Here is a 25,767-nt window from a genome sequence, read left to right on the forward strand (position 1 = left end):
GATGAGTTAGGCGACTATAGTTGTGCACACCTGTTTTCAGCATGTTGTCACAGTTTGCCCTGCTGTAAAGATGGGCCTATTTACCTATGCAAGACTTAAAGTTATAGTGTGAATGTTAACCCATGGCTGTAGAACAATTGCCTCCATATTATTTCCATAGCAAAAAGAGCTGTACATGTTAAGGAACTTCGAGTTTTGTGCATTTATGTTGGGCTCTTGCACATACCTGGGCATGAAAACACAAACAGAAGGTCCCTTTGCTGGTTCCTCATGTTGGGCACCTGTGTTGCAGCCTGAAGGCAGTGAGGTTTTCTCTTGTGCTTGCAGTGTCAGGCAGAGAGCAAAGGATGAGTTCTTTCTGCTTGCAGTAGTGCTGAGACAGAGTATTTGACAGAGTTTTGGTTATCGGTGTGGCTGAGTGAGGGACTTTAGTGGAAGGAGGTGAGGACAGATGAGGTCAGGTTTGCTGCTGCATGAACTCAGGGGTCAGTCTGTGTCCACAAGGAGTCTACCTTCAGCCAGCTCTTCCCAAACTTGCATTGGAAGGTTCTTTGCCTGATTTTAGCTGGATAATAATAATACATTGATGGAGATGTCTTATGTCCATTAAAAAGCAGATCCCAAGAAACACTGAACATCTGAAGAACCTTCTAATATCATCAGATTATTGAAAATATTCAAAACCTTCTCAGAGTGAAGTCAGTTGGAGCCAGCTTAGGACTATGGCCTGAAAGTTATGGGCAGATACCCAGAACCTCCCCTGCTCCGAGTGTGAGCCTTTATTTATGGCTAATGCCATTTGATAATAAATTGATACTAAAGGAGTATCTTCTGTGATGCTCCGGTCTGTTTTTGCAGTCTTACATTGTAACAAAAAAAAGTATCATTGGCCTCTGTATCTTTGATAGCTAGAAGAGGCTCCTCAGCCTGGTGCCTGTTTTCTTTTTTTGTGGAGATACAATTACAATATTAGGAGTGGTGTGGTGTTTATATTTTTTTAATCAACATGCCTAAAACATGTCCAACCTCTAAAAACATAATACAACTTCACTCAGAGGCACCTTTTACTTATATGTGTTGTTCTTGTATTTAGTTAACACTTTTACAACATACAATGTGAACTGTGCTGCATCAATGTAGATTTGTAGGTTTTTGTGACTCCATAATGCAGGGTATGCAACCTTCTTCAGCTTCATTCTTGCTACATTGTGTTTTAGTGTATTCAGAGACTTGTGTTGGTTGGCCTCTGTTCAGCAGAGTATGCTTAATTTAAGAAGTTATGCCATGATGCATCTTGTGAAAAGCATGCCATGGGACCAGTCTTGCAGTTTTTGCATGGAGAACTTGTGGGGAAGCTATAAAAATATTTCAGTTTATCTTACGTGCTACAATTACAATGCAGATTTTAAGCTCCTGAGTAGGCTTTCACAATATACTTCTTCAGTGGCATCCTCTGCACTAGATAAAGTTCTTACGTGCTTCTGTTCCATGTTTCAGTCTGATCTGTGTAGAATTTTTAAAAACTGCTTGAGAGAGTGATGTAGAAATTTGAATGTGTCTCTTCACAGAAGAAAGGTGTTACATGTAAGCCTAAGAGGTTTATAAGAAAAAATTGATAACCTGTTCAATTTTGTATTTTTAGCATTTTTTATTATGATAGCTTATCCCTAAATTATATCCCCAGATACTATGTACTTTCTTAGTTGTATATAAAAATATTTATTGGGCAGATGTTGAAGAGCCTATTCTGACCTGAAATGGAAGATAGCTCTTCTTGACTGATCAACTGCTTTAGCTTTAGTAATTTTTATTTTCTTTTCATTTTTTAGTCCCTTTTCTGAGGAGTTAAATGGGAACATGGGTTCTGCAATATCAAGAGAGTGCTCACTCTTAGTGTGCTGGAATCCCTGTTGCTTTGTTTGTGATTTTTTTTTTTTTTTAACTGTAACAAGTTTGGGTGTGTTATTTTTTGTACTTTGGACACTTGTTAGTGGATGCAAACTATTTTACTCCTGTATGCATGCGCATGAAACCTAAGATTTGGTTTACTCAAAAACCTAAGTTTTTGAGTAAATTGAACTATATTTTCAAAATTTAAATGAATATGTGAATAGGCCGTGACTTAAGAGTTTCTGGACAGGTTTCTGAACAGTTGACCTCACATTCTACATAGTTAGTGTTCAGACAAAGTCTTGGTTGAGGAAAGCTGCATATTCCAAACTGGTGTTCTTAAAGTGTTAAGTGATACTAAAACAAAATAAAAATGTTTCTGAACAACTTTTCTTTCTTGAGCTGCTCACTTTTAAGAACTTTCTTTTAAGTAGTTAACTCTTAAAGTTAATTGGGTTAGATTCATATTGCCAAGTGGCAATATGGGATTGATCAAGATCGCTTAGTGATTCTGGTATACTTTAGATCTTGTCTTTCCCTTGCTGTTGCCAGTTCCACTGTTTGGGATCTACATGCCATAGGAAACATTTTTTCTTATATCACAAAAGTGTTATAGAGGTTTATGTTTGAAGGTAAGATTTTTACTTCACTGAAACTTTGTAAACCCATAGATGCTGTCCTTTGAATAAGGAAGAGTGGGTAAAGGTCCATACAAGCAACTCTGTATTTTTCTTCTGAGACACGTGTTATTTTGATACATTGCCTGCATTGTGAGCAGCCAGGGTCTGTACATAGGGCCATGTCCTCTTACGGTTTGCTTAACACCCCTCTCATGTGAATTCTGTCTTTTGTCATGTAACAATAAGGATTATTTGGGCTCTGTGTTGACTGGTCTATCAGCTATAACAGCCTTGAAAATTTATACTGTCTGTAGATCACAAGGGTTTTTATTTTATTGTCCTCCCTTCAGTTGGGGAAGTTGATTAGACATAAAGATGAGGGGTCTGACAGTTGTTTCAAAATAAAGATATAGCTGAATGCAGGAAAGAAAACAGCTAACGTGTAACGGTGCACACAACTGTATTAGACTTCAGATGTGAATCTTTTAATTGAAGAAGGTAATGCTTATAGTCGTAGGTTTGCATTGCAGAGTGATCACAGATGGCATGAACTTAATATTTTTCAAATGAAACCAGATGGAAAGAGTTAATTCACTAATGGGTTTTTACACCACAGGCCTAGATCAGAACTAGTGTCTGAAGTATGTAGTAAGAATACTTGAGCTTCAGGGCCAAGTTTTGCTATGCACTACCGCACCATGTTGCTCTGCAGTGTGCTGCTCCTGAATTTTTCAGACATCCAAGCTTGAGGCAACATGATGATGAATTTCACAAAAGGTTAGAAATGCAATCTTTTAATAAGTGAGAATATCTGCGTTTAGTAAGGACAAAATATTCCTTCTAATACCACATGCTGATTAACATTTTTGGCTTATTGTCAGTATCATCAGCTCATGTTTTTTAGTACTGCCAGCTTGTCAATGTTTATTCTCTTAAACTGAGTTCTGAAGTTTTGTGATTGTGTGAGGATATTAGCTCTCCATTAATAAAATAAGCATTTTTAAGTTTAAAACCACAAATGTGGGCCCAAAAAGCTGTAAAGCCCTACCAAAAAAAAAAAAAAATCTACAACAGTATTTAAAATCTTGTGCTTCTTTGGTTCATACTACTCTGCAGTATGTTGGTTTTGCTATTTTTCACTCTGTGTGCAGCATAACTTTCTGAAGTGCAAACTGTCTTGACTGTGACTATATAAAAGTCCTTGTGGACATAAGTAGGGTATTTGCAATCTAATAAAAGATGGTTCATCTCATGCCAGAGCTCTTCAGCGTGCAGAATTTATTTTTTTCTCTCTGGCAACCTGGTAAGGTAACTACATTAATTGCCAACAAGTGTGTAAGTAAGCTCCTTCTGTCTGAGGAAGAGACACAAAGCAGGAAATGTAGCTGACGTGCTTTTATGCTAGATACAGTCCTGCCCTAGAGCTTTGTTGCTTATAAGAACAAACAGTAGGAAGAACATGAATCTTTGATGCTCTGCTGTAAGTTTTGGTGGGGCAACAGAAGAAAAATTTGTTCACAGGACCCACATTAGCTTTTGGCTTTGGAGAGTCTGAGTAAGCAAGATGGTTTCCAAGATCCACTAGGAACTGTTGATATGGGGGAAGTAAGTTTGCAGATTTCTTTTTTTGTTATGACTTGGAGCTTTTTTATGGAAGAAACATCTGTTTTCCACATTTTATTAGCTTTTACAACAACTATTGCCTAGTCTTCCTTTACATGATTTTGATTCTAATAGAGGTGAAAAACTTAAAAGCAGTTAAAAATGAGTAATTTTTTAATCTGTAATACAAATTTCATCAGAAATACAAATGAGCATTGAGAGCACAATGCTCTGGCAGTGAATAAGAGGGAGAAGTGAATGCAGAGATTATGAGGGAATGTAATGTTTGTGTTTAGTTGTATAAACTGCATATGCTTTGGATGTGCTGATGCAGAGACAAATATTAAGAATGCATATTGAACCCAGGAAAAAAAATCATAGTATCTCTTTTGATATTCCTAATAAAATGGCAGATGAAATTCAGTGTTGATACATGCAAAGTTGCATATATTTATAGATGAAGTCACATGGCAGTACAGATGCATGGATAGGCCCTAAAATATCATCAGTGCTCAGGAAAGGGAATGAGGATCCTTGTTTAAAATGTCATCTCAATGCAGACATCTGTCAACAAATTTAGAGTATTAAGAAGGAAAAAGAGGGAACAATCTCATTTTTACGCTGATTAAATATAAGGTTTGCTCTTGTCTTACATGCCACATTTATGGTTGCATCATCTGAAGACGAGTATCAAAAAGCCAAAGAAAATACAGAGAAGGATGATGTGGTAATTGAAGAAAAGCAATTGCTTCCATACAAGCAGGGATAAGTAGTTATAGGCCTTCTGTCTGAAGAAGAGACAGCTGACTTGTATGAGCAGGCAGTATTCTAGATTTCTTTGAATTCAGAAAGAGAGGGTAACTTGGCAATAAGCAATTTTTTCCCTATAGAAGAACTCACTGACAGTTATAATCCAGGAACTGTGTTTGCATGTGAGTGTAGTTGAATTCTCACTTGTACAGGAATGTTAGGGAGGTCAAAATAAGTAGACCAGGAATTTGAACAAGGACAGGTACATTGTGGATGGGTATGAAACATGATGTTTCAGGTGTGATGGTAGGAAATCCTGAAGTTGTGAATACTGGAACATAAGGACAGGTCCATGAGATATGGACCCTTGATATCCTGATGCTTTGCTGTGAACTAAAGACATCCTTTATTCCTCTCTGAGGGAACAGCTAGAATCAGTTCTGGAACAGGAAACTGCATTTAGAGAATTGAGATAGTCTGAGTGGTGTCCAGGAGTGCTCTCCAGTGTAATCAGAATTGCATTGACTGAACAGGAAGTGAGACTTTTTAATTCGGAGGTATTTATGAAGATACTTAATCTGCTCCAGGGGCATGTACCTAGTGGATTCCGTCTGCTTGATGTATGAGGAAAGGCTATTGGCTTTCCAGTATCTGTGTTTTAATAAATTAATGACTTTGTATGTAAGTCCCACAACACTGAGTGAACCTGAAACTGTATAGATAGCCTGTGTAGAGAGACGATGCTCTCTACGATGAGTGATTTCTTTTCTCAGTGCTTTCTTCTTGCCTGAAACTTGCATAATTTCAGGTTTCAGCAAGACTGGAGAAAAGGTCCAGAATTCTTGAGAAACATCTATGCTGATCTTGCAGATATTAATTTTCTGCTGGCTAATATGCATCTTTCACTGTCTGAGCCACTGCAGTCCTGGAAACAGTCATGGAAAACTGTTCTACTGAGAATATTGCCTAAAAGAGAGGAGAGCATTGTTCTCTGGTGCATCCACTTGATTACTTTTTATGATGACAAGAGAGTTCTTGGATCTAGTCCTATTTCCTGTTCACATATCATTGCTTTTTCATCAACATCAGGTTTCTTCTCGTCTCCAAACTAAGATTTATTTTTCTAATGATTATGTACAAGAAGATTGGTAATATAGAAATCTAATTATTTAGCATTAAAGGAGAATATGAAAATATTTTCTCTATCTTTTATCCCTGAGAACAGTATTAAAAAGGAATTCAGGGAGTTTAAATTAGAAATGTTATTAATGGAATGTGCTAGAGGGCTGTGACATCTTGTGCAGAAAGGAGAGCCTTGGAGTTACTAGTTGGAGTTCAGTACACAAGGTTAGTAAACAGCAGTTCTGGTCAAAGTTCCTGCTACCTTTACTGTAGTGTTGTTGTGTGTGCTTTTGGGTACCTATATGTTCCTTAAAACATATAAGCACTGAGAATTTGTTTCAGGCTCCATACAAAAAGGTACCTTAAAACCTGCATATTTTATACACTTGTATTGCTATTTTTTTGCTATTTTATACACTAAAAAAGACACAGATAAGAAGAGAGGTGGAAAATCTACTGCCTGGAAGGTCCAGCAATTCTAAGTGATTACTGGGTTGTATCACTTCATTATAAATGAGCAGAAGTGTACCTTGATCTTAGGTGTATTAAAGAAACACATCACCAGAAAAAACCTTCTAATGTCTTCCTTTTCTTGTGTTGCTTTCTGTTTTTGTGGTCTTGGAGCTATATTCAGTGCTCTAGTTTATTTAGGATTGTCACAGTGAGTTGAGGTTGAGGTGAGTATTTTGGCTGGGTGGCAGAATTGACTGGCTCCTGCAGTTCTGTCAGGTGGTGAGCTGTTCGGTTCTTTTCTGAGAGCTTGATTAGGATCACTGTCCCCTTTTGCCCACCAAGGTTCTTGAGGCTAGTGCTTTCAATTTGGTGTTTGCTTTGAAGTCAGCAGTTGCAGAATATGCTCTAATTAATCTTTTCAAAATCTGGTCTCTTGTAAATATTATGAGTAGGGATTTAATCTTGTATTTGCTGACGAAATAGATATTATTAAAAACAATAGCTTTGTGTGTTGTGTGCCTGTGTCAGAGCTGAATGAGATTTTTTTTTAAACACCAGGTACTGAAATTGTTTTTTACTGATATTTGTACTGATAAGCTGAATACTTGAAAAAGTAGAACAGATCATTTTTGTGAATTGAATGTTGCACAGCTGCACGGCAGACATCTTTCTATGTCATAAAGAGCCACATTTTTAGAAGGTATGATTAAAATAACAAAGTCTTAGGTGAATGGGAGACTTAGCGATGAGTTTGTTTTCCAGTGGGAGGTATTATTTAATGTTTGTGAGATGACCCTTTGCCTAGGCAGAAGGGTGCTTTTTGGCAGTGATGCATGCATATATTGTTTGACATATTTGGTCTGATGACTCCATTTTTCACTTTAGACATGTGAAGTCACTTCTGTGAAGAATTAGTCTCTGTAGAATTGTGTCAAACAAGATATCTCCTTCATAGTATTTGTAGGTATGTTTTTACATTTTTTTTCTTTTATTTTCATGCTTACCGTGTAAAATCCTTTCAGAAAGCAACAATAAACTGTAAGTAAATTACATGCAAATTTTTCAACAATTGTTTTGTTGCCCAATTGTATGGTCCCAAGTGAGTTGCACAATCAAAGTAATGAAAGATTACAAGTATCAAGAATAAACTCCCCATTGTAGCAACAAATTATCAACTATATCTTAACTCTGTGGTCAGAGTGATAGTCTGAAGGATAGTATCATTAAACTTCAAATAATTTAAGTCAATTCCTGTCCCTTTTCCAAGGAGTAAACTGAAATACTACTGGGGAGGAAATGTAAATTTTCAGAAGGAAAGGTAAGTTCATATAATAGATACTGATCATAGCATTGGGTTTAATGACCTTTTTTACCCCAATAGAATGTAGTTTATAAGCATTATCTTGGAGGCTTAAAAAAGAGATTTTCTTAGTATTTCTTCGGGAAATGCTTAAGGGAAGCATTCATCGGTAGTGTATGTGACAGAATTCATGCCTTATAATAATAGCCTGTGGTTTCACAATGTTAACAGTAGCAAACCCAGCAAGAGATGAGTAAGGTAACAGGGGACGTAGGTTGTTTTATTTTACTGAAGCAAGGATGTACAGGGGTTTGCTGGAGACTTTGAACTGCAGATTAGTTCTCCCACTAATGTACAGCCTAGAAGTACTGAATAAAAATTAAAAAAAGAAAACGATTTATGATGCTGTGCTTGTCTAGAATAAAAGCAGCAAATGGTATACATGAAGAAGCTATTAATAGTTTGCTGCTGCTGCATGTTTACTTCTCTTGCAAGCTGAAATAATCATTTACTTTGTATATAAAGTTTGTCTGCCAGCAACATAGATTCCACCAGGATACTGAAAATGCAAATCATTCAATGTATCACATGGAGTTTAAGTATGGGCTTAAATTTCCACAGACCAAGGTTAAACATTAGGAAACTTTCTAGTAGAAAGGCTAATGAAGCACTGGACTAAATTGCTTGGGGAAGTCATCCATCCCTGGAACCTTTGGAACAAGGTCTGCAAGTACTGTCAGGAAGGCTATGGTTTATGACCCCGACCCACCACTTTGTGTAACTGTAGGATTTCTTGAAGTCAGTTCCTATTTCTCTGTGACTTGTTTCTTTCTGGGAGAAGCTTAGAGGACAAGAGATAGACTTGGATGTTTGGTCTTAAAGCTGGGAAAAAAATCTCCTTAAACTGAAATGGTGTCTTAAATCAGCATTTCCTTGTCATTAATAGCATGCTATATTACTTCCAGTAAGAAAAGAGAATCACCTGTGCTGTTGAAGTTTGCTTTCAGGTTTTCATGTGGTGCTTATTACTTTCAGGCAGTTCAGTGTACTTTTTGACAGTTCAGTACTTTTTGTTAAAAATTTAGATTTTAAAATCTAAAAAATGCGGAAAAAAATGTTGCTACATATTTTTTTTCATTACTTATAATTAATAAGATATGTTATTTTGATTTTTTTTTTTTAAATCCAAATTTTAATTGAATGGGTATTTAAACTAAAAGGTTTTATTTTTTTTTGGAGGGAGGGAGAAATTAGAAAGCAGATACTGAAAAGATGTTTTGACTGGTAGGTATGTTTGAAGTCTGTATCATCCGGCACTTTCTTAGATAATGTGTGAACTTGTTAAATACGTAATAAAAATGTTCCACTTGAAGGCGATTTGTCTTTTGAATACCTTATATACAGTAATTCCTCAATTACTCTTCTGAATAAATCATTGTAAGCTTAGTTTATTTTACCTAGCTGTATAGGAAATATGGCAAACATACAGTAGTTTTTATTTTGGTGTTGGAGAGCTGCATTTATTTCCTGGCTTTGTTGTGCTAATTAAAGAAGGTGTTTTTCATCTGTTTCATCAGAAATTCGTAGTCCATCCTCAGCCTCTCTGGGTGACTGCAGAAGACATAGAATTGTGGCATCACAGCAGATTGGAAGTTGAGCAAATTGAGGGTAAAAACTTTTAATATGATTATTCCCAACCATAAGAACAGATTAAATAAAATGTTCTGTTTTTATGTTCTACTTTGCAGATGAAAATATCAGAAAGCTAAAGAAATAATAATTCACCAGAAATGTGCAAACATTAAATTATATGCATTATTCTAGTATATAGAGGAAGACAGTTTCAGTGATGGTAAAGGGAGAGAAAAACTGTAACATATAAACACAGAAGCTCTTTATTCTCCAGTTTTGGCTCTTTACACTAGGAGGCCAAAAAGCACTCCATTAAAATTATTCCTGCAGAGTGTTTTTAAATCAGAGTAGATGAAAATAACTGAGACTGAAAGCTTACATGCAAATAATTAATGTGTACAGGAATTTTGGGGATCATGAGGTAATTTGCAACCTCTAATGAAATACTGAACTAGTAAGTGTGAAGGTGTTGACACCTTTACACTTGGCTGCTTCTGTATAGAAGGTAGTATGTATCTGTATAACCTGAATTTATATGTCATTTTTCTCAGGTTGTTTAGTACAGCCTTGAAGAAGGTCTTTCTTTCAGGGGAGAGGGATGGGAAGAAAAGTAGTTCTTAATAAATAGTGTTCTTGATAATGTCTTTATTTTAATTCCTTTAGACTATGTCTGAATGTATCCAGCTCTCATTTGCTGTTTGTAGAATTGGCATTTACACGGTAAGGCAATGTTCTAACTAAGTATTTTTTGTTAGTGTTAATGCCATTTGAGTGAAGTTACTTAAGTTTTTTAGGATTGGATTTAAGTATGCAGATAGCAAAAGGGATTTGTCATGCTAGTTTGCATAAACAGACTACAGTAAATTTTTGTCCTGTCAAAGATTTACTAAAACCAGAAGAGAAAAAGTATCCTCCCCTTTAGTTAAAAAAGGTCAGGAAAAATTCAGCCAGCCTCTTTAAGTGTAAGAAAATTTAGAATTCATGTACATAAGTTGTGGAGAATTCTTGCATAATGTTATGGCTGGAGGGTTTGTGCACATTTGCCGTTAAGTATCTATGATGTTTGAGTAATGTCACATATTAAAACATATTAGCTAAATGCACATATTGTTTTGTCTGAATAGCTGTAACATTTTGGAAGTGCTGTTAAGTTAAACTTACCAAACCTTATATAAAAGAAATAAGTTTACTTCAAGTATGCATGCTAAATATGCAGCATTTTTTTCTGTTCGCTGTTGTTCTAATTAATGATAAGAACAGTTAGGTGAATGTGGTTTTGTAGAAATTAATTTTAATGAATACATTACAATAATGTAGTGTAAACAGAGCTTACATAATGTATGAGACTCAGTTGCTCAAATCATGGTTCATATCCTTGAGCTTTTGAAGTGGGAATGCTGCTCCTTCTGTTAACACTTTTCAGGAGGAAGCCTGGAACATACTGCTTTATACAGTCAGAAGGCTAGGTGAGTTTTGAACAACAGTGATGAGGCCTATGTGCCATCACTAAGTCTTACTTGAGGACAGAGTCTCAAAGCTCAACATTTGCTTTTGTTTATAGAACTTGGTTCCAGGTAATATTAATATCTGCTTGAGGTTTTTTTCCCTTGACATTTGCCTGTTTTCTCTTTCCAACATCTAAAATTCTTTTAAATGGTAGAAACAAAGAGTCAAAGGCATGTTTTGTTATGGTATTTAAATTTCTTAGCAAGACTATCTAAAAATTTGTGTGTGGTAAGAGTATATGGTCTTAAGGATCAGAGAGGGTTACACTCTGACGTTTCAATGGCTGCAAGGTACTCAAATGATCTGCCAGTTCTTTAGAAGGCTAGAGTAAGCCATTCAAATTTGAGGGAATGTCCAAGTATAAATGTGTGTGTATTGCAGACCTGGGTATGAGCAGGTAAAATGTACAGCAAAGTACATCCTCTGATAGTAATCGGTTCTGTTTTAGTTTAAAACAGGTCAGGTGTTTTCTATATACTAGAGTGCACTGCTAAGTTGTGGTAGCTGCAGTTATAGTGGTAGTTGTGTAACTGATACCTCACTCTGACCTTTTGGGCAGCAAAATAGTTGATTCTATCAACTGTTTTTAAATTTTAGTTTTTTTTTAAACTAGTTTTAAATTGTGAAATAAAACCAGCTAGCTTTGTTTATTAAAATGCAGAAAGTAATTGATTTCATTCACTGCTAGTGCTTAAGGGAGGATAGTGGGGAGTATGATGTCTAGCTTCAGAGCGTCTGGAGATAGAGTGTTGCAGCCACAGTGTTGAGGGCAGGGCGTGGGTCCCATGTAAAGTGCATTTAAAGGCTAAAATAGTTCCCTTAGGAAAATGCTAGGTGTGGAGAGTACTTGCTTCCATAAAAATGCCTGTCATTGGGAAGGTGAGTTTCAGATGATCTGATGGGAGGGTAGGTTTAACGGCTTGGTGTCACAGTAAACAGCGAGGCTACTGAAGTGAGAGCTGTGCAGAAAGACAGTGTGAAAATTTCTGCCTCTGCACCATACCCTGCTTGTGCTTGTAACTCCGTCTCTGGATTTGTTGCTCAGGTGTCTCAGCAGTCTGGAAGCTGTCAGGTATTGTGTGTTCCACACTGATGTGAAGAGGCAAACCACAAAATACCAGTTCATATTTCCCTTCTAATTAATTAATTGGGTCTTGTGCTTCCTGCTGCATGCTGTTTTGAAGATTCAATCGATTTTCTATTTGCTAGTTTGATTTTTTTAATCTAAAATCTAAGCAGTCTCTCAGATACGAGTCCTTAGCAGCACCATGTGTTCAGCTTGCACTGAGTTACTTGGACACTTCCTATTCTGCATGTCCTCATGGTACTGTGCTGCAAGTAAGGCTCTTAGTCCTTTGAACCACAGACATCTCAACTGTTAGTCTGTTATCAAGCTGCTTATCAGTAACTTTCTAAAGCACCCATGACATCAAATGTACTACATCATTAAATAGGCTTTCTGTTTTTATGGCATGTACAGATTATGAGATAGAGTTTATATAGTGATCTATGGCAAAACAGCCTGTGCTGCCTTCAGCTAGAAGGAAAACCTACATCTTTGCAAGAATACAGGAGGAGTTGTAATGCCTATTTCAGGTGAAGTAACTAGATAAGATTATTTTAAAGTGTATACTGTGAAGGGAGGAGGAGCAAAGCTGAGGTGGTTAATATAAAAACTATATAGATATTTGTAGGGATTTGAAAGTGGTAGATGCTTCCTTCTCAAAGGAAATTACCATAAACTCAAATTAAAAATTTTGGGGTTAAGAAATCAGCCAACCAGTGAAAGTAAAAAATGTTTCACATATCTAGTAACTTCTCTCAGAAGTAGCAGATTTTCAGGTGCATGTTTCTGCTTCTTCCACCATACTAGTGTCTGCAGTGCCAGAAGTGTCAATTCGATGTGTGGGAACAGGCAGATAAATTTATGAATCTGTGTGACTGTGAAGACTGTAAGAGTATGGAAGCTTGTAACAAACTTCATAATTTATTTCCTTTCTGTTTCTGATTTAATTTTCTTAACCAGGTAAAGATCCTATTAAAATATCAATGGAGAATTCTACCTGTGTGAACCTCAGAGGGAAAATAGTCCAAATTTTTTTGTCTTGTAAAACAGTTTTTATGATAGGACACTTGCCACCTTTGTACATATTTAGGACTCCATCCTGGGAACTGTGCATGATTGTATGCCAACACATACACTCCGGAAGATTCTCTGATACTCTGTACTAGCCCTTGAGACTTTTTTCTTTTCATCCATTTGCATATAATTTTAAGCTTTTTCCAACAGGGTTGATAAGGCATTCTTTCTGTCCCCAACCTTTAAATGTGACTGAAGGAACATTAAAAATGTAATTTTCACATCACTTGTTGTTTTGAAAAACAAGGACAGAAGCCCCTGCAGGGGTGAGAACCATGCAAAAATACCTATGGAGACCCAGTGGAAGCATGGTCTTTTACTGGTGTATATTAGAAAGAAAAATACTGGAAAATGCATTTTCCTGTTCTAATTTCCTAGAAATTAGAAAATAAGTTTTTCTTGGTTTCAAAATATGGCATCAGTAGATAAATAATTTTGTTTCAAAGCAACACAAGGATAACAAAAAGCTCCCTGTAGCTCTTTCTGCTTTTGAATGCTGGCTATGGCAAAAGTGATGCACTTTGGCAACATTGCATCAATGTTAGCATCTTCCTGAAAATCATGAGTAACCAATATTTTAGTTTTAGTAGCCTCTTGGCTTGAACTTGTGCAATGAGAAGTGGAAATAAATGACGCATTTTTGCGGCTTTGCTTGCTATAGTTTGTATATGGTAAGTATAGTAAACGATGCAAATGCTTTTAGTTTTATGGTTTACTTTGGACTTAATTACATTTGTCTCTGTTTATAATGATAAATTCATGTCTTGAAATGGTTTGACTGGAATCAGCTGTTGTCCTAAGGAATTTGTCTGATGTTAGAAGAAAACAGAAATAACATTTACTTATGAAGTGGTGGAGAGGAAGCTTTTAAAAGAAGAGGAACCAAATGACCCAGCAACTAAAGGCAGCCATGAAATAGGACGTAATCATGGGAACATGTCTGGGAGGTGCTTGGGGCCAGCCTGTGACTTAGAGTGTGGAAAGCTCCCTATGAGACTCTTCCCCTCCCTGACATGGTTTCCCATTGGAAAATATGAAGTTAAAGTAATAACAGTGTTCATATAGCATATCCTGTCTACTCCTCCCTTTCCCATGTCGTGTCCTTGACATGAGCAGCAAAACAAAAGCACAAAAGTTCAGCAGGAAAAAGCCCTTTTATGTGCTACCCTTGGGGAAACGTGGATAATTCCATTCACAGTCACTGCTGATATTCTGTGGATAGACTTTTGGAAAGGAAAGGTTTAAATGATTTTAACTTCCAGCCTTAAATAAAAGGTTCTTTCTATCACCCCAGTCTTGGCAGTGACTTGCCTTGGGTGGTACTGTGCCTGCTTTGTTGTTGCAAACAGCAAGCTTCTTGAACCATGCTGGTTGTGATTTGTGTTGCTATCAACCTAAACAGGAGAAAGAGGGGCAGACTGTCCTGATGCATGTGTCACTCAGTGCATGTGAATGTTAGATACAACATAGGGTTTGTACTATGAGCTGAGACTTTCCTTTCTACTTTTCCTGAAATAAAAAGAACAGTTGTAACATTTTTTCAAATGAGGAAAGTAAAGACAGGTCGGGGGGAGAACATCAAGGCTGGGCCAGGAGTGTGGATCAGAATACAGTTCTTTTCCCTGTCCTTCCATGGAGTTAGTTGGTTAAAGTGAGCTGTGCTGACATTGCTGAGAATCTCTCTCTCCTTGTGGCCAAAGCTCATGCTACCCATTCAAAGAGCTCAGCAGCTTGGTGCAGTCAATGCTGCTGTAACAGCATTGCTTCCCTGGGCAACTCAGTGATATATGCTGGGTTTCCAGCTCTTTGGGAACCTCTGACAATTAGTAATTGATTGCACTGGGAAAGGTATGGTTTGCAAAATCTAAAAAATTAGACTGTTAATTTTTGTCAGAATCTCCATTGGACAAACTTGCAAGTTGGAATAGAGCCTTGTCCTGGACTAGGGATTTTCGGAATACAGGTTTTATTCCATCTGATTGGTCTCTGCTGTCCATGGCTTCTTCCTGCTCTAGAGAAGAGCAGTGTGGTTCTTCCACATTAGCCACATTAGCTTTAGGGAGGACGAGGGGAAAAGCCCAGATCATAATTACAAAAGTCTCCAATCTTTTTCTGTTCAGACAAAGTGCTGTTCAGTTTGCATTTATCAAAGCTTTGGGGTTAGTTATCCTGTATAGAAGTGCTGTTTTGCTTCTTCCCTTTGAAAGTCAGGATTCCTAATCCTCACACTTGATGCCAACAAAAACAGTTGTGTAATGTGTTGTCAAAATGTTGTATTTTGCCTTCATGGTGCTCCACATGGAAAATAAACTACTCTTTAGTTGTGATGCAGGGGGTGACAATATGAGCATGGAATTTTTCTGATGGCCTCTGCTGAGCATCCTTTTTTGGAGTAGTTTGTAAAATAGCCTCTTAAATTATAAAAAAATTAAAAAACAAATAAAATTGAATATAGTAGGTTTATGTAAATGTAATTTGTAAGTAGGTTGCAGAGTAAAAATATTCAAAATTCTGACAATCTCCTATGAAAAAACTGACCTGTTTGAAATCTGAGATGCCCTGAGATTGTTGACTTTGAAAGTTAGCAGTGGAACATGCTGAATTTGTGGCAAATTGCACATCTGTTAGTTCACTGTATTATCTGAATTACTGAGAGGGTAAAAAACTGGAAGTGGCTCTTCAGTGAAAGTGAATTTTTTCTTTCATGTTTTGTAATCTGGAGGTTGGGACCATGCATAGCAATGAGATGTGCAAAAAAGCAAATTGATTTGCAGGGATTCCTGACGGGGCAATTCTAAGCTGTGATGTGATTATGATCCAAGTCGTGTGCCCTGCTGTCTCATGTGCTTACGCAATCACATGCTCCACCTTGTACTGTTGGATAAGTAAGAATCTAATAGGCGATCTGCAAGTGGGAATAGGGAGCAACAGTAATATATATCACTCATAATATTTTGCATGTAGCTGCAGATTTTTTTTATTATTCTGGTTTTTTTTAGTCATAATCTTGCCGAAAACTGTGTTGCTTTTGAGTATGAGTTGTAAAGTATTTGTTGTTAGTCTGTATTTGTCTTTAACAGCAATTGGACAACCTCAAGCACTAGAAATTATATTTGCAGAGTAATTGCATTTTTCACAAGATGCCATATTACAGCAGAAGTGGGAAAGGTTTGTTCTGCAGGTCCTTAGCTTTTGTTCTGTGGGCTCAAAAGTTGTCTTAGAGTGAGAGAGGATTGCTTTTTCCTGTGAACATGCATGCATTGTATCTTGAGGGCATCAATGATAAGTTACTATTATGATTGCTACTGTAAATAGTTCAACTCCGTTTTCTGTAGACATCTTGTGTTTATTCAAGAATAGGTATCTGTTAAGGGAAGAAGTCATACAAGTGGATAGTTGATTAAAAAAAAGGGGAAGTGCATCAAATGCCACAAAATTTAATCTGTTCATGAGTTAGCTGGTTTTTTTTTTTTTTTTTTATTTTTTTTATTTTTTGTGGAAAGACACTTCTAATTCTTACCATCACTATATATCTCTCCATGATGGTTTTTAGTTTTTCTTCTCACCTTGAAGTTGAAAATGTTTGCCTAGGTGTTGAAATTAGTTTTCAAAGTGGTTTGCTAAATATCTGTTGCTACAGCTTCTTTATAATTGTAGTCTGCTGTCTTCAAAGTTGTTTAACATTGTATTCATGTGTAATTAAATCCATAAATGCTTTTGGAAAGGCTATTCTACCCATCCTTTAGAGCCTTTTAAAGTAAATAGTGCTTTTAGATCTGCCTTCTATTACTGTGTTTGTATTTTGATCAGTTTGATTATATTGCACACAAGTCATAAAGCTAATTGTATTTTGTCATATTAAAACCTTTGAGTGCCATTTCATTTTCATGGCAAAGATTTATGTAGTACAAAACTATATCAAATTTTTACTGGGTTTATATTGCTGGGTATTATGTTGTTTAAGAGTAGAAAACAATGTGTTTAATAGATGCCATAAATTCATACTATGGTTCCACTGCTATGACTAAGGCTTTTAAGTAAATAAGTGTTATTAGGATCTCAAATGCCATTTTGGACAGTAGGCTTTTAGAAAATGGTAAAAATGTGAGAGGTGCTATAATATGTTCTGTCAGGAATAGCAAAGGCTACATACAGTTATGACATGGTGTGTTGTAACCAAGATTTTAAAATTCTTTTTCTGGTATTGTCACAATTGCCTGTGTCAATGCAGGCAAAAATCTGATACCTTTGCAGCAATGTTTGTCCCAAGGCTTCCCAAACTTATAACTTTCTTTTTTTTGGCTTTATTTATGGCTACCAGTGAATGTTGTAGACCTACCTTCTTTCACTCAATCCTTCTGGTGTCTTCAAGACCTCAAGAACACAAATTATTTGTCTTGCAATTATTTTACTATTGAATGTCCTGTGTTGGAAGGGACCCGCAAGGATCATTGAGTCGAACTTCTGGTGTTTCACAGGACAACCCAAAAAATCCTAGCATGTGTGCATTGTCAAAATGCTTCTTGATTCATATACTGGGACCTTTACACGTTACAGAAGAACAAGACTGGGGGAACTCCAGGTCAAATCCCACAGAGCTTCTCATCTGAAAGAGTTTTTTCTTTAAATTAGAGTAAGGAAAGCAGCAATAGCCAATGGAATGAAATGTCCCACTTTCTCCTCCTCTTCTCCAAATCAAAGTGTTGTTTAAGAGAGGGACACACAAGTCTGCTGTATGTTTCCTGGGCTTCCAGTAGGATGCAGATGACAGAACAGAGAGTAGCTGCTCAGTAGCACTGTCAAGACTTCATTTTAGCCTTGGGCAGGTGCTGGCACCATGTTGAACAGATCCATAATCTTCCAGTGGTTTCTTTTTCAAAACAAGGCAACATGTTTCCATGCAGTAACTGCGACTTTTACAAGGGCATATAGTGATAGGATATGGGGGAATGGCTTTGAACTGAAAGAGGACATATTTAGGTTAGATATTAGGGAGAAATTATTTGCTGTGAAGATGGTGAGGCACTGGTACAGACTGCACTGAGAAGCTGTGGATGCCCCATCCCTGGAAGTTTTCAAGGATAGGTTGGATGGGGCTTTGTGCAACGTGGTCTAGTGAAAGATGTCCTCAACATTAATAAATGTTGCATCTCAGGCAAAAAACCATGGCCCATCTGTTTTGCTTATCTTTGCCTCAAATTCCATTAACCATGGATTTTTTTAACCACTCTTTATACTGTAAGGTAGTCAGGCAAGATACACTTTATACTAATGGAAGATAATTATTTCTACCCCAATTCTAAAAGTGCACACATTTCCCAAACATGTGAAATTTTGTTTCTTAACCAGGTCCATGTTGTGTTAGTGTTAGTGTTGTCTTGGAGACCTGCTTACTTCTTGTTTTGTTGTCATCTTGGATTGAGTGGAAGACATTCCAGTGCAATTCTCTGGAAAACACGTGTGTAAGTAATAACCCTTCTGTACAGGGTCATACCTAGAGGCCTGACAGAGGTTGATACTCTCTTCCATACTGACTCAAGTCTCTGCTGTGACAAGCAAGCTACAGGTAAACAGGGTTTACCTCAGATACATCAGTGTATTTGGAAACCATCCAATATCTTGCTGTTTGCGCTTCTTGTCTGTGTATGGAAAAAGAGATGGGATTTGTTGTGAAGTTGAATCTTTATAGGCAAAGGATCTGGAACCAGGAGGGGAAAGGGAAGCAAAGGTGTTGACTAAGACTTGACAAAGACTTCTGGTTATTGACATCAAGATTTGTGTTTCAGATGCTTTTGCCTTGCTCTTTGTAAGAGTTGTGCACTGTTTTGTCCTTGGCATGAATTTATTTGCGTTGGAAGAGGATGAATCTGCTAAGAGAGAGGCTTATGACCAGATTGGGTCATATTGTGGATGTTAGAAGGAAGTAACTCTTAGTTTCAGTGGTTCTAAAATGTTTTTCACTGCACCATCTCACTTGATTTTGAACACAAAGTGACTGTGAAAGAGATCAAGTGTGGAAATACACACCTTGTCATACCAGATTAAAAAGCAATTGCCACAGTAGGCAAGAACCAAATACTGGACCTCAGCCTTGCAGGAAAGAATAATATAGGGATCATAAAAGAGAGTCTTAAATCCAAATAACCCATAAATAAGGAGGTCAAAATGTATATTTCAAAAGAAAAAGAAAAAAAAAGAAGAAAACTAACCAACCAAAAACCCAACTCCAAACAACTAGAAAACCCAAAAAACAACTACTTGGAGTAAACTAAGCTGAACTGAGGCTTTGGGACTATTGGATAATGAGTAAGAAAACCACAGTAAAATAAACTGTTGTTTTAGGTGTGTTTTGTGCTGAGCCTGTAATGTAACATTAATTAATCTTTTATAAGCTATCACACTCCAATAATAATTTAGTGGTTTGTAAATCAGCTCTAGATGGAGAATATGAATAAAACTCTTAGTAAGTACAAAATCTGAATGTATTTGGAAATGCCTGTGGAACTCTCTCATGATGGTTTTATTATTCCATATGCTTGTATTCCCAGATCTCACAGACAGTGGCTCAACTTTCAGACTTCCCAATGAGACATGAGCTATTTTGTTTTTCAGCAGGCTAAACTGAGGTGTAAAATGAAAAGAATTTACTGATACTCCAGAGCAAGTTCTAGGCAAGATCTTGTGGTTCTGAATCACAGTGCATGCCTTGGGTGATTGGTGTCTGGGCATTTGAATACTTCTATAAGCCTTCTGCTCTTTTTATCATTGAAATTAGAACATAATTAGAAAGAATCAGTTGTGATTGCAAATTTGTTTGTGAACTCTAGCATGGGATTCAGAAAATAGGGGTTTTGTGGCTTCTTTTGTAGGGGTTTTTTCTTTTAAAATTCTGTAGTGTGGGAAGCTCTTTCCTGAGGAAGGAAGATGTTAGTAATCTTCTCAAGTTCTTGAATAATATTGCAAATAATGCCACTTAATTTCATGTTGTCACTTCTCTGTCCTCCTCTGACTTCTTTCAAGCTTTCTTTACAAGGCTGCTTTATATGAGATATGAGCACCAGGTAAGCTGGCAGCTTTTTTTTCTCTTAGCATCTGATTCTAATGAAGTAAGAATCTATTTTTTTGCCCATAGATGTTAACTTTGATACTGTGTGTAACCAGGGTTCAAGATTTTCTGGTTTTGATTCACTGTTACCCTCATTGCTAGAATATTTTTGTTAAGAAAAGCTGCTTTTGTTGTATTTCAGCATGTGCATTGCCTGCTTACCATAACAACGGCTGCAAGGAAGGACTTTCTTAAGAAAAAGGTTTTAAGAGGAGGATTGAAAAGAAATTATAAAAGTGGTATATAAATTTTTACTATTATATGCTTAGTATGTTGAACTATTGCAGGTCTCTGTGTTTCTGTTTAGGCCCTGCACACTGCTGTATTTGTTAGCTCTTAAACTGACTTAAATAACATTCTGTTGGCTTTGTCTGTGTTTCATACTGAAAACAGACTCTTTATTTGAATAATAGGCTTTGAGTCTTGGTGGGGCTTTCCAAGGTTAATTTGGGATATCAAAAATAGTCTTTCTGTAAAGTTCTTTTTTAATAGCTGTTTTGGGTTTGAAATAGGTTGAAATGCATTTTAGAAGAAGGGCTTAATAGAGAGAAGTGTTTTATAGACAGATGACTTAATGGATTTATGTGTTGCTGATGCAAGACTTCATGGCACAGGTTAGTGAAGTATAAGAAGCCTCAGAAACAGGGAGTCTCCCTTAATGTACGAATGTTTCTGTTTTTCATGTTCACATGATAACATCATAACAAATAGAGCTGAAAAGAGTGAGCGTCATCTAATTAATTCCTGGCTCAGAAGCAGGATGAGCTATGACCAAACCAGTTCTGACCAGACTGCTTCTCTAAAAAAAAACCACATCAGGTTCCATAATCTCTTCTAACAAGCTCCTCCTGAGCTCAACTAGCCCTGCCTTCTGCACACTGTTTTTCTAAGATCTAGCCTAAATTTCCTGTTCATCTTTCTTACTTCAGTTTAAACTTTTTAGTGCAAGGTTACATGGGGTTTTGAGCAGCCTGGTCTAGTAGAAGCTGACCATGCCCATAGGAGGGAAGTTGGAACTAGATGATCTTTATGGTCCCTTCCAACCCAAACTATTCTATCATTCTTTGTCTTACGGACAGAAAAAGGTACACTCTGTGGGATTAAAAACTGCCTGGATGGCCAGGCCCAGAGAGTGGTGGTGAGTGGAATTACATCCAGCTGGTGGCTGGTCATGGGTGGGGTTCCCCAGGGCTCAGTACTGGGAGCACCTCCATTTAATATCTTTATCAATGATCTGGATGAGGGGATTGAGTGCACCCTCAGGCCCTTCACAAATGACACCAAGTAGGGTGGGAGTGTTGATCTGCTGGAGGTCAGGAAGTCCCTGCAAAGGGATCAGGACAGGCTGGATGATGGGCTGAGGCCAATGGTGTGAGGTTCAACAAGGCCCAGTGCTGGCTCCTGCCCTTGGGTCACAATAACCCCAGGCAGCTCCACAGGCTGGGGCAGAGTGGCTGGAAAGAACCTGGGGGTGCTGGTGGCAGCAGCTGAACATGAGCCAGGCTGTGCCCAGGTGGCCAAGAAGGCCAATGGCATCCTGGCCTGGCTCAGCAATAGTGTGGCCAGCAGGAGCAGGGCAGGGATTGTCCCACTGTCCTGGGCACTGGTGAGGCCACACCTCGAGTGCTGTGTCCAGTTCTGGGCCCTGAGTGCAGGAAAGACACTGAGGGGCTGGAGTGAGTCCAGAGAAGGGCAGGGGAGCTGGGGCAGGGTCTGGAGCACAAGTGCTGTGAGGAGCAGCTGAGGGAGCTGGGGGTGTTTAGCCTGGAGAAAAGGAGGCTCAGGAGTGACCTTATCACTCTCCACAACTGCCTGAAAGGAGAGTGTGGCTGGGGTGGGTCAGCCTCTTCTCTGCTAATAAGCAATGTGATATGAAGAAATTACCTCAAGGCGTGCCAGGGGAAGTTCAGAGTGGATATTAGGAAAATGTATTCCTAATATCCACCATTTGTCCTTAATAGCCACCAATACCCACCATCAAAATTCCACCATGGAAAGGGTGGTCAAGCTTTGGAACAGGCTTCCCAGGCAAGTGGCTGATTCACCAACCATTAGGGTATTTGAAAGATGTGTAGACGTGGCACTAAGGGACATGTTTAAGTGGTGGACTTGGCTGCGCTGAGTTAATGCATGGACTTAAAGATAATAAAAACCTTCTCTAACCTAAATGGTTATCAGATTCTTTCCTATGTATAATGAACTAAAAAATCCATTTCAAAATGCATCCATCATTGGATGGTATTTGGTTTACAGGGAATATGACCTTCTATGTAATTAGATTTCAGTCCTTAATTACTTGTATTTCATAGAATCGTAAAAAGGCTTTTGTTGGTGTCACCAGAACTGCAGAAGAAACAAAAACTCTCCAACATTTTTAGTGTTGGAGAATTAAAGCATTGCTTTGTTCTGGCCGGGATGTGTAACAAAAACAATTTCATCCTCACTTTGCCTGGGTGGTGCAGAGAAAACCAGTCAATCATTCATAATTTTTACTGGATTTTTCATATAAAGTCAAAACTCAAAGAAATGAATTGGTTCAATGTTCATTGGTCCCAAGTTACACAGTACTTAGTATTTGGTTTCCTATTGTTTTTTGATCTCTAAGCCTGCAGTGTTAACTAGGTTCTCATTCTTTATTTTCTTACCTATCTTTTACCACACCAGGAGTCTCCAGCCATGCCAGGGGTGATGTTTGGAGTCGATGTTCGTTAATGGTCCTTATCTTTTGTGAATCTTCTGTGTTCCCAGTCTACTGAGATGTTAAGGTCACCAGGCCTCAAGTGGTGAAACAGTCCTTTAAAAATAAACTTAAAGTCATTTACCCTGGGAAAAGGTGAACAAAACCCTTGAATAACTGAATAATAATAATAAAGTTATATAAAAGATTTTAAACTTGGTATAATTTCCAACAGCATGTGGAAGGAAACTTAAAAATCATCCAGGTCCAATGGCCTTTCCATGGGCAGGGGCACTTTCCACTTTTTCAAGTTGCTTCCCCATCCAGCCTGGCCTTACAGAGTTGAGGCATCCACAGCTTCTCTGGGCAACCTGTGCCAGTGCCAAACCACCCCCACAGTAAAAAATTTCTTTCAAACATCTAACTAAACCTCCTCCCTTTTAGTTCAAAGCCATTGCCCCTCGTCTATCTCTCACTTACTTATGTATTAATTTTATATAATTTTTACTTAGTTTTTCTTTGTTTAGTATTCAGTTTTATTATTTTTTTATTATTATAGATCAAATAACTCCAGTGAAGCTGTTTACTATGATCTTTTACAGAGAGAACTCATTCTAGTTGTGATTTAACACTCAAGAAGTTGCTGAAACTTTGAAATGTGTCTGTAGGGCTTAGCCAATATATGTAATTTTTATGATGGGTAATGTTCTTCCTTTTTTTTTTTTTTTTCCTTCCCCCTTTATTTTTACTGTTAAATAGTCGAATAGATTTTGTTTCACACTCTGGTTGCATATCATTGAAGGCCAGTGATTGGCTGTCAGTACCAAGACTCTCTTCAACTAAATCTTCAGACAGTTCTTACTACTTTTTGTAACTTAATGTTTTGGTAACATAGCATTAGATGACAAAATTATCAGTTTTCTAGGTTTTCTCTTAATTTGTGCTTTAATTATATGGTCCTACTTACCTGAATTAGAAGTTTAAAAATCAGTTTGAAGAGTAGTAATTTTTTATGGAGGAGAGTTTTTTGATTTCCCCCACCAGTTTTGGATTGCCCCTGTGAGCTGAAGGGGCAAATAGCAGTCCTTACCAAGTAATGTGATTTTCTTTTTCAGTGCTGTCACTATCAAAATGGCAAAGCTGAGATATGTGAAACCGAGCTGGTTCAGTATGTTTATAAGACAAGATATTCCGCAGCTGGTTTTAGACTCTCTTTGAAATTCCCATATACAGTTTCTGACCAGGAGGTCTTAATTGTCTTATGAAGTGAAATTAATGTTTAACTTCTCCATTTGGTAGGAAACTTAATGTTAATTCCCCTGTTTAAAACTGAAGTGGAATGAAGTTCAAGAGCAAGGAGAAGAAGCTGTTAAGAGAGAAGTAAAAAAAAAAATCTAATTTTTTTTTGCAATTACATGTTGGAAGTGTGGAATAAGTCCTCAAATTGAGTAAAACCAAACTCAGAAAGATGAAAACCACAGGAATGAAAACGAATTTTCAAACAATATGTTTCTACTGGCATATTTTTGAGCAATATTTGTAAATAATTTGGTTTTCAGCTAGTTCCTATTCTGTAAATGTACAACGGAAGTAAGATGGTATTGTTACATGTTATTATAATACTGAATTTTGAATGGCATATTTATTTAAAATAAAGCCCAAGTATAGAAGTCATCCTGCTTTCAGTGAAGTCACATGAGGCAATTTTCTAATAATTTGAGCAGAGGGCTATGTACAATTTCTGTCTTAAAAGTACCTTTGTAATTGTGAAAGAAAACACTATATTTGTAGAACTCAGCATCATACATATTTTTTTTTTAGAAAGCCTGAAAGCTTTCATAATGGTGGTTGATAGTATGAAATATATTTTACAGTGTTTGTGATGTTAAGATCATTTAAAGAAACAATCTCTGTATGTTTAGAACTTCAGCTGTGATTCACTATTTTTGAGGGTTAATTTAGCTTGGTGTGTTCTTTTTGGAACTTGCTGGGTTTTTCTCTTCTCCAATGCCCCAGCAGATAAGCCATCTGTTGGTCTTCTTTTACAGAAATACAGTATATAACTTGAACTTCAAATTGTATTTTTTTATGCTGAAATGTAGGATTATTCTAGTATATGATGTTCTACTTAGTTCTACTTATTCCAATAGTAATAAGGGAAATTAAAAGCAGTTATGTGTGGGTCCAGAGGTGTTCTATGCCAGCTTGCATCAGATGAGTGTATGTATCTGGAGTACCTTTTGTCCTGTAGAAAAAGCTGAAGATGAGGAGTGCCTGAATGTCAGCTATTGCTTTTTAAGCAGACAAGTGTCCAAAGTGCAAGCAAGCCTCTATTAGATTTCAGTGCAGTGCTGCTATAATTAAGCCAGGAAAGGGTCCTTAGGCAGTGCCCAATTCCACCTTTTTCAAGGGTTATGAGTCTTGGGAGCAAGCGGAAAGGTGTAGAGAAACAGCTATAGCTTGGCAAACAATAGCCTTCTCTGGCAAAACTTGGGTTTGTCTCAGTCAAGTATTTTGATTATAGACCTATAAACAATAACATGACTGGGTTTTTTCTATAGTTCAATATCCCCTTTATATTTTTTTGTTTAAAGCTTAAAACCAACTCAATCATGAGGAAATAATATGGATGATTTTATTTTTGTTGGGGAAATCCAGGTTGAAAGTTCTGAGAGTCTCAGAGTGTGAATTGGAGGATATAAGTACTGGGGCCCTCCCTATTTCAGCAGAAGCCTTTTTAAAGCTTTACACAAAGGGATCTATGGAACATGAACTAAACTTTTTTTCTAAATGGCTAAACAGGATGTAGATATAAATAATAATTCAATACAAACTTTGGTGGAGCTTTCTCACACACAGTTTGTATGTTGAGAAATGCAACTTCCTTTCAGAAACAGTTTTTGCACCAGTTTCCGGATGGTGCTTAAAAAGAACTCATACCATTAAAAAAGTATTTAAAACCTCTTTCTC

The 25,767-nt window shown here is 37.3% G+C and overlaps 1 protein-coding gene across 6 annotated transcripts in view; it reads left to right on the forward strand.

Moving 5' to 3' along the window:
- The window catches only part of ARL15 (ADP ribosylation factor like GTPase 15), a 244,183-nt gene that overhangs the window by 1,751 nt on the left and 216,665 nt on the right, over nucleotides 1-25,767 (forward strand). For 4 of the 6 annotated variants that reach the window (XM_058864843.1, XM_058864845.1, XM_058864846.1 and 1 more), the window contains exons 2-4: nucleotides 7,323-7,401; nucleotides 9,315-9,405; nucleotides 10,033-10,089. The exons of 1 other annotated variant lie outside the window; for it this stretch is intronic. In XM_058864843.1, the coding sequence (XP_058720826.1) occupies nucleotides 10,036-10,089 (54 nt within the window). In that variant the 5' untranslated portion in view covers nucleotides 7,323-7,401; nucleotides 9,315-9,405; nucleotides 10,033-10,035. The remainder of the gene's footprint in view (nucleotides 1-7,322; nucleotides 7,402-9,314; nucleotides 9,406-10,032; nucleotides 10,090-25,767) is intronic. One more of the 6 variants, XM_058864842.1, reaches the window with a different exon arrangement.

This window comes from Poecile atricapillus, chromosome Z (assembly GCF_030490865.1).
Source record: "Poecile atricapillus isolate bPoeAtr1 chromosome Z, bPoeAtr1.hap1, whole genome shotgun sequence".
Taxonomy (NCBI): Eukaryota; Metazoa; Chordata; class Aves; order Passeriformes; family Paridae; genus Poecile; species Poecile atricapillus.